Here is a 12,986-nt window from a genome sequence, read left to right on the forward strand (position 1 = left end):
ATTGATAGATTTTCAATTTAACGCATGGTAACAGTTTTGAAAAAAAAAAAAAAATTCATTATCCATTCATAATTCTTATTACAAATTTTACTTTTTTATTTTAATGTAATACTTTTTTTAAAATGTTTTTATGTTTTTTTTATTATTATTATTATTTAACAGAATTCCAACCATGTGCCTGAGGTTGTTGACCCCTGTAAAAAGCTCTCAGCATTGAGGCACTCACCGTCATAGTTGGGATGCACTCTGGGATCATGCACTCCAAACTGGATGAGGATGGGGATATCATAGTCCTGACGCACCCACTCTATGACGTGCTGAGGAGCAGAGCTGCCCTCATCCAGGGCTGGAAGACTGCATGTCAACACTGCAGTGTCCCCTTTTTTGGCACGGACGTGGACTTCAGCTGCACTTGAGTTATCTAAGATTATGAAACAATATATGGAAATCTTGTAAATAACAATAAAAACTATACATACTGTATATATTTAAACTAGTGACTAATAAAGAGAAGAAGGTTACTGTGTATATCAGTTGTAAAGTAGGCCTAATTACTGTATAATACTCACTGAATAGGGAGAGTACTGCAACAATGACTTCCAACAGAGGAAGGTTCTTCAGTAGCATGATGGGTATTCATACAGATTCACATACCTGAAGAACATCAAACATACAAGATCAAACGACAGGCAAACAAACCTCAACCACAGAAAGCATTATGCTAAATGCGACTTGTGGATATGAGCTAAACCATATAGTATGACACAAGCACGTCCACACCTCCTTTGCTTTGCCTGTTCTTGTAATCTCAGAGCACGCAGAAGGATTGTGGGATCTTATGTACGCATTGTATTGTATTGTATACACAGTAAGCTCAACAACATCTCTGAACTGAACTAAACCTAAACGCAGTTGAAAGGAAGGTTGTAAAATGAGTTTGACTCATAAGCAATGAGTCAAACTCCAGTCCAGCATGTGATGTCTAAACTCATGTGAGGACGCTCCTGAAGCCAGTTAAACTGAGTTTCCAGCCATAAATGTGATTAAATACACTGTAACTACCAAAGGCCTTTATAGTATTTATGACATATCAATGCAAAATTAAACATTTGCATTATGATCTAATTCCACTGAAAAGCCCTTTGTTTTATAATCTCATTTATATATCCCATATCTAAATAACACACTTAATATATATAAGCGTGTTATTTAGATATATGTATACACAACCCAAATTCCAGAACACAAAAATATCAGCCTAATAAAGCAATAGTGTGTTCAGTATTAGGATTTAAAAAAAAAAAATTACAAAATACTGTACTGATTTTGACATTTAGGCACTTTAGAAAATGTGTTTTGATATATTTGTATGAAATAGCCTATAGGTTTGTTAAATATCGGGTTTTTAAGTAATTTTAAGATGAATAACATTCTGTGATAAATTGCAATGAGGTGGTTGTTTTGCAACAAGGTAGACACAGTTCTGTTCATAACAGTAGACCTGCTGGTGAAGAAGTGACAGGTACAAGAAGAAGAAGAAAAAAAGGGAGAGACAGAGATATTGGGGAAAATGAAGAAAAGGGAAGTGAAGGTTCAAGAAACAACCTATAATTGTTTTCCAGGGCCCCAGTCCAAGGATTTAGACCTTTTTATGCGATTGCCATTTAAATAATAGGGTTATTTGCGGTTTCAGAATTTGTAGTGGGTGTATAGGCTATATACAGAAAAAAGAGGCCAAAATGGTACCTTTAGGGGTACAACAGCTTTACAAATAAAATGGACATCTTTTTTTTACCCCGGTAAATATTAGTACCTTATATGTACAAATTACGATAAGGTACTAATATGTACCTATTAGGGGTAAAACGGTAACAAAGATGATCTTTTAAGGGTAGTGCTCCAGTGACAAGCTGTTGTACCCCAAAAGGTACCATTTTGGCCTCTTTTTTCTGTATATAGCCTGGATGAGTGTGAGATTTCCCGGCCTGAAATTGTGTCCCAGTCAGGCCCTTGACGGGGGCATGTTTACTATGGTGGAGCATCTCCTCTACTTTTCAAAACAGTTTGAAGACATCTGGGCATCGAGGTTATGAGTTTCTGGAATTTTGGTGTTGGAATTTGGTCCTATTCTTGCCTGATATAGGTTTCCAGCTGCTGAAGAGTTTGTGGTCATCTTTGACATATTTTTTGTCTAATGATGCGCCAAATGTTCTCTATAGGTGAAAGATCTGGTCTGCAGGCAGGCCAATTCAGCACTCGGACTCTTCTACTACAAAGCCATGCTGTTGTAATAGCTGCAGTATGTGGTTTTACATTGTCCTTCTGAAATACACAAGGCCTTCCCTGAAATAGACATCGTCTGGAGGGGAGCATATGTTGCTCTAAAACCTTTATATACCTTTCAGCATTCATAGTGCCTTCCAAAACATGCAAGCTGCCCATACCGTATGCACTTATGCACCCTCATACCATCAGAGATGCTGGCTTTTGAACTGAACGCTGATAACACTCTGGAAGGTCTCCCTCCTCTTTAGCCCAGAGAACACGGCGTCCGTGATTTCCAACAAGAATGTCAAATTTGGACTCGTCTGACCATAGAACACTTTTCCACTTTGAAACAGTCCATTTTAAATGATCCTTGGCCCACAGGACACGATGGCGCTTCTGGACCATGTTCACATATGGCTTCCTTTTTGCATGATAGAGCTAGTTGGCATCTGCAGATGGCACAGCGGATTGGATTTACCGACAGTGGTTTCTGGAAGTATTCCTGGGCCCGTTTAGCCTCTGCCTATCTTTACTTCTGAGAGACTCTGCCTCTCTAAGACATCCCTTTTATAGTTAATTAACTTAATTAGTTGCTAGATGTTCTCCCAGCTGAATCTTTTCAAAATGTCTTGCTTTTTCAGCCTTTGTTGCCAACTTTTTTGAGACCTGTAGCAGGCATCAAATTTGAAATGAGCTCATTTAGTGGATAAAAGTGTAAAATTCCTCCATTTAAACATTTGTTATGTTCTCTATGTTCTATTGTGAATAAAATATGGGCTCATGTGATTTGAAAGTCTTTTAGTTTTCATTTTATTCAAATTTAAAGGGGTGGTTGATTGCGATTTCAGTTTTTTAATGTTAGTTAGTGTGTAATGTTGCTGTTTGAGCATAAACAATATCTGCAAAGTTACAAAGCTGAAAGTTCAATGCAAACGGAGATATCGTCTTTTAAAATTCTGGCAGTTTAATGCCTAGAAAAATGACTGGTAAGGGACTTCCCGGGTCCGTTACGTCAAGAATATAACTTTTGGGGTTTTTGTTCGGGTGACAAAAAGTAATGCAAAAGTAATGTAATGCATTACCTTCAATAAAAAGTAACTAAGTAATGCAATTAGTTACTTTTTATTGATCATTACTATATTGTAAGGCATTACTTTTAAAAATAACATTCCCCAACACTGTTCAGAACACTGTTGTCACTTCTTGACATGTCATGTTAGCAACACATATATAGATACTGATCTACTTAACCTGTGTAATGATGACTTTACAAGTGCAAATACCATCAATAATGGCCATGTGGGTAGACAGGAAGTTGTGAGATCACTGCAAATATGCCCTCAATGAGTGCCCGAATGTCACTGAGTCATCAGTCTAACACTGCATGTCTCCAGTAAATCATTAACACATCAAGAAGCAATAGGTCTGTCGGGTGCCGCTGGAAATACTAAGCGTGTGACTCATGCAGAAGGTAAAGCTAGTACTCCACTCAGCTCACTGTGAGCCTTACGCTATGCACCAGTGCACAATGCAAACGCCTGTTCATTACCCACCACGCAATGAGGGAGAGCCATTCTTAAAGACTCCTGAAAGGGGTCCCAAGACAATCCCACAGGTCACACGTTTCTCACCGCACACTCGGCTACCAGTCTGTTTACTTTGTTAGCATCTACTCAGCCGTTCAGAGAACATGTTATACAAAATCATGAGAACTTGAGTAAGTAAGTAGAATTTTTGTACAAATGCAATGCATCAGCTCTATGGGATGCTGATAAACCTGTTTTTCTCTGAAAAAAAGCTGGTAGTAAGTGCTCTGTTACTGTTTCCTGTGTGTTCCCACAATTTAAGCTAATGTTCTAGCAAGGTTTTCTCAAAAGTGTGAACAAACTTTCCTCCAGTAATGTTAATAGAACAGTTATCTAGAATTTAATAACATTCTCAAAATGTTACATCATTCATGGTACGTTTTTTGACTAGCATTCTTGTTGATATTTACTACTTGTTTCAAAACATTTAGAGAACATTCAAAAGTAACATTCCAAAATGTTTGTAAAATGATAAAATGAAACATTCCCTTTTCTAGGCTATAAAGTTCTAATAACTAAGAAAAAAATGGTCATTTTAAACATTCACAAAACACTGAGAAATAATGTTTTCAATCTTAATGGGAATCTTAACACCATTCCAGCTAGACCAAAGTCCTACATAAATTACTAAGCACACAAAGATTCACTGTTGCAGTTTCAATAAGCGGCAATAAAATCCAGTTTCTTAACCTTTGAGGGCAAGGGTTACAGCACTTGATCATTATAAATATCATCTAACCAGGGAGCGTTGAATTATACCATTTTCTGTCTTCAAATGACGCCAAACTGCGACCATATTGTAGGATATGCTAATTCAAGGCACTGAAAGAGTTCAATTTGGCCGTCCATTAATTCTTGGGTTTACAAAGGACAGGCTGAACTCGTGTCACAAATTTCTCTCAGTCTATAAATCTGGTTGTGATGAGAAGGAACTGGGCCAAATCGAGCGTGAAAGCTAAATATAGACCATTCATTACAAGCTTGAGCTTAATGCAAAAGGAGGATCACCAATTCATTCAATTATTCATATCTGACCTATTCTGCATTCAAGTAAAAAAGTATGACAATGCAACTCAGAAATGTTGTTTAATCAAGCTGGGCTGTAAAAATGTTCTAATGTATCAGATAAAGTCAACAAGAAATCAAACATGACTCTAAAACATTTTTTAAAAATACACTATTAACTTTTGTAACTCTTGTTTTCCAGTCTAATTGTGATTGTAAACATGCAATAACTTGTGCTTCACACTTTCTTTTTCTGCTGATGTCACTTAGGCCACACATTTAGCAATTGTTCAAGCAAAATCTGCTACAGACTGAGGGGATGATGTATTTTTATAGGCCAAAACTCAGAAACAAGTTAGTATTTTAGCACTTCTGGTTCCATCATTCCAAAGTTAATGGCTTTTTTTAAATGGGTTTCATTATACAGGAAATCTCATCTACTGGTTACTGTCACAGCCTCATTGTGTTTTTAATCACACTCTTGGAAAATATTTTAACTGAAACTTTCAGGGAATTATATATATATATATATATTTTTTTTTTTTTTTTTTTTTTTTTTTTAATAAAGACTGAAAGAGATGTGGGAAGCTTAGTGAAGGTGACAGTGAAGCCATGTGACCGTGATGTAGTTTGTTTCTAGCCAATGTTTCGCTTTTTACCTCTGGTAATTGTATTTAGGCTTTAAAATGTAATTGTATTTAGGCTTTACAATCTTCACTGCAGAAAATCCACTTTAAATGTTTAAATTCCCACTTTGTAATATTGTGTCATTAAATATCCTATTTCATTTCATGAAAGTGAAATGAGATTCTAAGGGGATTTATGCTGACTTTAAATGAGGCCAAAGAGGTAACAAAACCACACATGATTGTGCACCTCTGAGATGTGGCAAAGCAATAAACTAACCTGAGCTTCAAAGAAGCACAGAAAACATTGTAAAGGATAAAACAAACAAGAAAAATCCACACTAGCAACCTGCAACTATTTACTCTTCAGAAGCTTTTAAAACAGAAGTCACGTCATACTGTGAAAGCAAGTCCTACTTTACCAACACATTTGTTCACTAGAGCAAGTAAACAGATCATATGCAGCAACTGGACCTGAAACTCTGAGGCTCAGAGCAGATTCCCTGCTGACGTGATCGCAGCTACACCGGAGCTCACGGATTTAATCAGCCAAATGGACTAACCATTGATTTGTAGAGGTCAGAAATGTTAACCCACTTTCCTTATTTTACAAAGCTTTAACAATACCCTTTTTATGAACTCAACAGATGTGCACTTAAAAAAAAGCATCCAAACACATTTTAGAATGATAATAGAGATGTAGCTGCTATAGGTGGATTGCTTTAGTCCATTATAAACCTGTTAAGCTAAAAAAATAAAAAAATAAATAAAAATGAAAGGAATGAGATCACTGTTTGTATAAGGAAAAATATTCAGTCAACCCAAAAGTTAGCCATGAATTTGTCAGTCCTCACCAACATGCAAATTCCTGCAGTGGTACAAACACAAACAAAACTAACAGTGACAGAAATAAGCACGTACAAATTTAAAAGTGTCAAACCCTCAAAAAACGTCATCAGACATTTGGTGAGAAGATAAAGTGCCATGTCCACGATCGTGTTGATTACAGATTATCCACTGATAATGATTTAACACCATTGCATATGGAAGCATCATAATCCATACATTGCATGGTGCTATGCATGAATGCTCACTGATTCATGACAGCTGGGATCAGACACAGACACTCAGCGTAATCCAGGATAATCTGGCTGCAGTGAGCCTGGAAAAAGTGACAGATTAATATCACTGTAAATAAGAGCGATGTCCCTACATTCACTGTGGTGTAGCCTACTGTGAATTTGACTACCTTACGCATGTGACTGACTCAGGATCTACACGTGAGTCACACTGGGCTAACATTTGACCAAAAGGAAAATCCATTGTCACAACCATTGTTTACACTCAATAAAGATTGTTTACACTCAATTAGGGAAATTAGGTCAACGAACGCTTAATGAATTTCAATAATGGCAATACAATAAGAGTTACCTAACCTGAGAGAGAAAAAATCAAATAAAAAGATTAAATGTCCAAATCCAGGAATGAATTCAGGTTGATTGGGACACTTTTTGCCATTGAAATAACTTGTAAAAAGTGTCCCAAATCAACCATCAACCTGAATTCACCCTATTTTGTATGAACAGGTCAGAAATTGATCTACAACATCCTGCAAGCCTCTGCTGGGTAGATGCTGGAAATTCTGCTCAACCTGCCCCCACAAATCCACTTGGACCCCTTGCAGGGGCAATTAAAACCCTTTAATTCGTCTTCACTGAACTGCCACTGACAGTCAAACGCTAGATAAATCCCCCAGTTCTCAAACAAACAGACAACAACAAATTTACCATAATCTACTTTGTATCAATAGAGCCAAATGAGCATATAAATGTTGCTTAAAATATACTAGGCTACGTAACTTTGGCAAATGAACATGATCATGAAATGAACATGATGTGCGTTATAATATAAAATGGATAGATAGATAGATAGATAGATAGATAGATAGATAGATAGATAGATAGATAGATAGATAGATAGATAACATGATGAAACTGTAGAGTAGGAAAGTAGGCTATGTAAACCATAGATGAAGTGTAGAGTGACTGATGAATTTATTAAAGATACTATGCGCTTAAGTAGCCTCCAAGCAACTTAAACTTAGCCTACACTATTTTACTGAATTAAATAGTGCTGTAATTACCGTTCATTCGGTTTTAGGATTACACAGAAATTACACATTACATTTTTAATCTAAATGTTCCTTCTTTCCAACCTAGTCTATCTTAAAGAACGGAACTTGTAAGTCAGAGTAAACTGTTGTTTATACTCACCTGTATCACTTCATCTATCAGCTGTGGTAAGCAGCGCTGTTTTGCGTTGAAAACGGAAAAATACCACGATGAGAATTATTCCAAAAGTAAGAATTTATACTCTCTCAGCGTTAATTCCATATCACAATCAATTCTCAAGGACAACTTCAAAAATTTGCCAGTGATGTTTCGTTTTTCTCTTGTTTCTATGAATGTAGTGAGGAAAATGAATCGCATAAACTTTGTCTCTATGGAAGGTTTGAGCTCGCGCATCAGCGCACCTCTCGCGTTGAGTTCACTCACTCCTCCCGCTGCTGTTTCTCAGAACTAATGCAAACACGGGCGCGCATGCGCAGAGCGCACACGGAGAAACAAATGCACACATTTACACATAATCAGCTGTCACGTCTAAAGAAAGAATCGGTTTTAATAACAAAGTTACACATAAAATGTTACATGTTTCACCGGTCGCAAGACAGCCGACATTTAATACAGTAAAACGTTTTAATCAGACCTACATTTTTACAGCATGGTGTGTTTGACCTCATAACAAAGAGCAGAGGTGTGTCTGATGCACTTTGGTCAAGATTCTAAACTTGTTTGTCATCTGGGCACACGGAAATCACTCCTGAGACGGCAAAACCCCAGTAAACTAGTGATCTATGTCGACTCATGATAAGAGCTGGCATAGAATGTGGAGTGGATAAAATGATAGCTTAAGTGAAAGTTTGTCATGGGTGTTGCCATGAATTTCAGTGCAGCTAAACCATAGTATTTAAGTGCTGTATTGTAAAATACAAACACACACTACAATCTATTACTATGCTTTAACTGGATAGGATCAAATTCCAAGACAAACTTTGTCTTCTTCTGAACAATTATGATTATTAGTAATATTATTTATCATCACGGTTAATAATAATAGTAGCCTAATGATTAATTGTTATAGGCCTTCTATAAATTAGGCTACTATACCGTAAGAGTTTTCAAAGTTTGGCTTTACTTTTATAGTGTCTTATTTATGGGATCAAACAGTAGTTTGCGAGCCCCCTAGAGGTGGCAGATCACTTGATACCGTGGGTCAAACACTTTCGATTACTGCCCACTAGAGGGCAGTGAGGTTCCTGTGTTTTCTCTTCCAGACAGGGAGCGTCTTTGGCTGTTCACATTTGGAAAGGAACACTACCCTGCTGCTACATATTTCACAGTATATACTTTCTAATACTATGTGAAACAAGTATGCACTATGCACCAATAAACGTTCCAAACAGCAGTATGCTGTTACCCTCATTATGTTGCATTAATTCTGCAAACTATATTTAGTTTTAAAGTTGGTAATAAAAACTGTAACGATACATTAACTACACCAAAAATAAAAAATATGAAGGCTGATAGTACCTCTGGTTCAGTAACACTCAAATCTGAAGGTCAAGTGCAGCGCCTTGTTTTATTGGATACCCAGTTCTGTTGTACAGCTTACTTCACATTTTGACAAATGTAATACTAAATCATCCAGGTATTCGATAAAAGTTTAATATTTCATATATATATATATATATATATATATATATATATAAACCATTTGCTTCACTTAAAAGAAATAAAGCATATCAATACACATAGATATTAAAAACCATCAAAAAATGTTTACTTCTAATATCCTTTAGTGGATCTCAAAATAGTTCCCTCTTTTCCCAAAAGTTCCCAAAACTTTTTGTTCCCTCAAAAATAAGAAGCACAAGGCGGCAAACATTAATACTTCCTTCAAACACTTTCAATAAAACAAATAAAACCAGTATATTCCACAAAAACAATACTGCATAGCAACTAAACTACCAGTCAAAAGTTTGGACACATCTGCTTGGTCAAATTATTACTATTTTCGACACTTCAAAATCATGGTAAGGTCATTAAAATGACAAAATAACAAATATGCAAGTATGGGAACACAAATAAAAGTATATGAGGAAATGTAGTAAGCAAAAAAGGAAAACAACATAAATATCATAAATCTTTGCCTAGATTCTAGATCTGTATCCACCTTATTTTTCAATGCGGAGGTAAGCCATTTTCTGTTCGTTAGTCGCTGTATAGGGAAATAATAATAAGAATAACAAGCTGCAGTAAATGCTCTTACGGGAAAAATAATTTGGATACTCAGGACTTCAAGTTCACATGAACATTACTACTTTTTTGGCTACTTTTATTCATTTTCCAGACTAACTTATCCAGTTTTTTTTAAGGAAATGTATATTATTTTCATCTTTGTCATACAAATTTGTGTCCAAGCATTTGACAGATAGTGTATAGTAAATAACATGCTTCATTACAGATAAATACATTTTCTAGCTTTTAAAACAATAATTTTTCAAGTTTTATAAAACCTACGAAAATATCAGCTTATTTCTTGTTGGCCTTTTATGTATTTAGCTAAATAAATACTCTATTTTGCACTAATATTGCACTTCTGTTTTCTTTTGGTAAAATAAAGATAGCTCAGTAAAGCACAGTGTGCCACAGTTTCTCTCCGACAGAATGAAAGTCTAAAGGCAAACCATGCAACATCTGCAGAAAACACATAAAAGTAACAGCATTCGTTATGACTAGATCCGTTTAGTCATCAAAGTCTGGGATGTCATCGTAAGAATAACCGCGGTAACCCTTGGAAGCATAATAAGCAATCCGCAGATGATAGAATCCAGGAAGAAAGATCAGTATGCCGATGATGAGAACTGGAATCGTGCGATCTGGGTGCTACAACAAAACCATACATTACTGTCTATCATACTGACAGATATTTACAATGCTGCAGTTTTGTTTACTCACCGTAACATTAATGTATCCTGCCAAAAGAAGGGATCCGACAACAATCAATACAGAGCCAACCAGAAATAGGAACGTTGCCAGAGCAATAGCCTTGTAGGGTACTTTAGGTGGTGTTTTCTTGAACTATAAAACAGTGTTTACTCATTTATGCTACAAACAATACATATAAAACACAATTCAAATATTTTTTCTGCATCAGTGTTTCTAACCTGTAGATCAATGTAGCCTTCATCACTATCTGCCAGCCTGGAGTATTTCACCTTATTGTTTGGAGCAGCAATGGCTGTGTTGTTTCGACTTGCCATCATGATGATGTTTAGACTTATCGGCACTTGAAGATGATGAAAAGTAGCAAACTACACCGTGAGCATCTGAGAGTGCATCCGCTTTTGATGTGGTTTATTCTGGAAACCAGAGAGAAAGTTTATAATAACTTAAAATACATTACATGCATCTCAAGTTGTCTTCTATCACTTTCAGACTGTCATGTTTACTGTCTAAATACCAGTCAACATAGAATTCAAATACAGTAATTTGATAACATCCTGGTGATAGTCTATTGTCTCAAGATAGGTAATTCTTTAATAGCAGCAATTATAGAATTAGATAACTCACCCAAGAGGTTATTTATACAGACTGAGTCATAAACCTTGTTTCCGACTGTTTCTGCTGTTGGTGAGTTTATAGAAGCGTTGGTATACTCACCAGCTCGTCTCTTTTAAGTATATATTCTTTCACTAAATGACAAAATAACCAGAAATGCAGGGTAATCTGATGTCGTTTCGAGCCGACGGGGTTGTTTTTTTAACGGCTACTACGAAAACTACGAAAACTTTGCTTTCTTTCCCTTGAAAACACTGCTCAGTGCTCATGCTTGTGTGGACATTGTTTACTTCCTTATTCCCATTCCAACCTGCGCGCGCGCAGGAAAGAAGAATCCGCGCTAGCCAATAGCAACTCGTTTTTTATGTAAATGACAGATATCATTTTAAGGAGTAAAATATATAAATAAATGACAGTTTTTGCTCAAGACATTAAAGAATGACACATGAAATCGATTAAAAAGTACATTAGTAAAATAAACAATAATTAGGCAACAATTAGCTAATAAACAATAAACATGCGCCAGAAGCATTTTTTGTCGGTTAAAAATACTTCAAAGACAAAGAAAACAGAATAAGCAAAGACGTTAAAAATTGACTTATTTATGACAATTAACCTGCTTTTGTCATGGATCTCGATACTACATTAGACTAATAATAGCCTAATAAAAACCAATGATAGACTAATAATAATAATAATAATGTGTGTGGAAAGGCTGTTACCTCACACTGCTCATCAGATGCAGATTCAGTGTGAAATTAATTCACTAAATTAGGCCTCACAGCTTCCCCTAAATATTTTCACTTTACCAGTTGGTTCAGAGAATGCGTTTAGCGAGTTCAGCAAGACTCTCTGTGCTCTGAGGGACAGTAGCCTACCATTTTTTCTGTATTAAAGCACTTTAAACTCTTCCAATAATATTCTGATAAACTATGGTGTTTAGTAACTTTTGATTATTTTTAAATGTAATAAACAGCTTCTGAAATGCTTTGGACAGTGGTTTTGTAACTAATTCATCTTCACAGGGGTGGAATTTGCTTTTTTAAAATGTGGGTTTGTGTAAGAAGCCTGGAAGAATTATGGAAAAAACATTAATCAGAAATTGCTTGTGACATATATTTTCCCCAAGTAAAATCACTAAATAATTTCATTATACACACATAAACTGGCTGAGGGTGTTATTGATGATGTATTGGCATAAACTCATATTTTATTACATTAATAATATAAACACTATGACAATGTACTTATTTTTGCTTATTCTGTAATGGATCCATTGGACCGGATGTGTTTTCTACAGGCCAAGACACTTTTCAGGTACTAAGCATCATTCGCCTGATCTGTTGTTTGTTAGCATCTAAGCGAAGGATTCCTTCCTTCCTCTATATTCTTTATGGTTTGTGAAACTGCTGACGTTGGCTGGCTTCCAGAGTAACCCTACAACTAAACAATGAAGGACCCTTAACATTCGCGGCACGTCTTGAGACTGCAGCTTTGAGGCAAGTGCTTCAATAGCTTAAATATTTAAAGTGACAACAAGGGAGGAGATGGATGCCAAGGCATTCAAAGTCAGTGCAAGCAATCGGTCATGCTTGCATTAAACTTCTGCATAAAGTTCTGCCTCAAGCACGGCAAGGAGGAATATGAAGAACACAAGAAAGAAAACAAAGAAGATAGACAGTGTTCATCGTATTGATTTAAGGACACAAAAGCTCACGGACACATGATCTTGCATGAATAAGTGTTCTATGATGGACATGGTGCACGTAGCCAAAAACAAAGAAAAAGAAGAAAGAGGGTGCATATGTTCTTCATTTCTT

General features: G+C 36.1%; 2 protein-coding genes across 4 annotated transcripts in view; both read right to left on the reverse strand.

Moving 5' to 3' along the window:
• Positions 1 to 8,150, reverse strand: part of igsf9a (immunoglobulin superfamily, member 9a) — a 31,718-nt gene extending 23,568 nt beyond the window's left edge. For both annotated transcript variants that reach the window (XM_058788784.1, XM_058788783.1), the window contains exons 1-3: positions 7,759 to 8,150; positions 570 to 654; positions 227 to 421 (exon numbers count right to left, since the gene is read on the reverse strand). In XM_058788784.1, coding sequence (XP_058644767.1) covers positions 227 to 421; positions 570 to 627 — 253 coding nt within the window. In that variant the 5' untranslated portion in view covers positions 628 to 654; positions 7,759 to 8,150. The remainder of the gene's footprint in view (positions 1 to 226; positions 422 to 569; positions 655 to 7,758) is intronic.
• A 1,026-nt stretch (positions 8,151 to 9,176) lies between these two features.
• Positions 9,177 to 11,470, reverse strand: tmem230a (transmembrane protein 230a). 2 transcript variants are annotated; one of them, XM_058789433.1, is made up of 4 exons: positions 11,269 to 11,470; positions 10,773 to 10,967; positions 10,564 to 10,686; positions 9,177 to 10,491 (listed from the first exon to the last, which is right to left on the reverse strand). In XM_058789433.1, exons 2-4 carry the CDS (start codon positions 10,869 to 10,871, stop codon positions 10,351 to 10,353), a joined length of 363 nt encoding a protein of 120 aa, XP_058645416.1. In that variant the 5' UTR covers positions 10,872 to 10,967; positions 11,269 to 11,470; the 3' UTR covers positions 9,177 to 10,350. The 2 variants fall into 2 exon arrangements, with proteins under 2 accessions (XP_058645416.1, XP_058645415.1); XM_058789432.1 differs by having other exon boundaries at positions 11,179 to 11,470.
• Positions 11,471 to 12,986: the final 1,516 nt, after the last annotated feature.

Source organism: Onychostoma macrolepis, chromosome 10 (genome assembly GCF_012432095.1).
Source record: "Onychostoma macrolepis isolate SWU-2019 chromosome 10, ASM1243209v1, whole genome shotgun sequence".
NCBI classification, from domain to species: domain Eukaryota; kingdom Metazoa; phylum Chordata; class Actinopteri; order Cypriniformes; family Cyprinidae; genus Onychostoma; species Onychostoma macrolepis.

What these genes read in the sequence shown, in the direction of transcription:
- tmem230a (XM_058789433.1), bottom strand. Translation starts at nt 10,871, where the DNA reads ATGATGGCAAGTCGAAACAACACAGCCATTGCTGCTCCAAACAATAAG. An exon ending in AAGGCTACATTGATCTACAG is followed by an intron (nt 10,687 to 10,772) that starts GTTAGAAACACT and finishes ACTGTTTTATAG; the next exon opens with TTCAAGAAAACACCACCTAA. An exon ending in CAGGATACATTAATGTTACG is followed by an intron (nt 10,492 to 10,563) that starts GTGAGTAAACAA and finishes GTTTTGTTGTAG; the next exon opens with CACCCAGATCGCACGATTCC.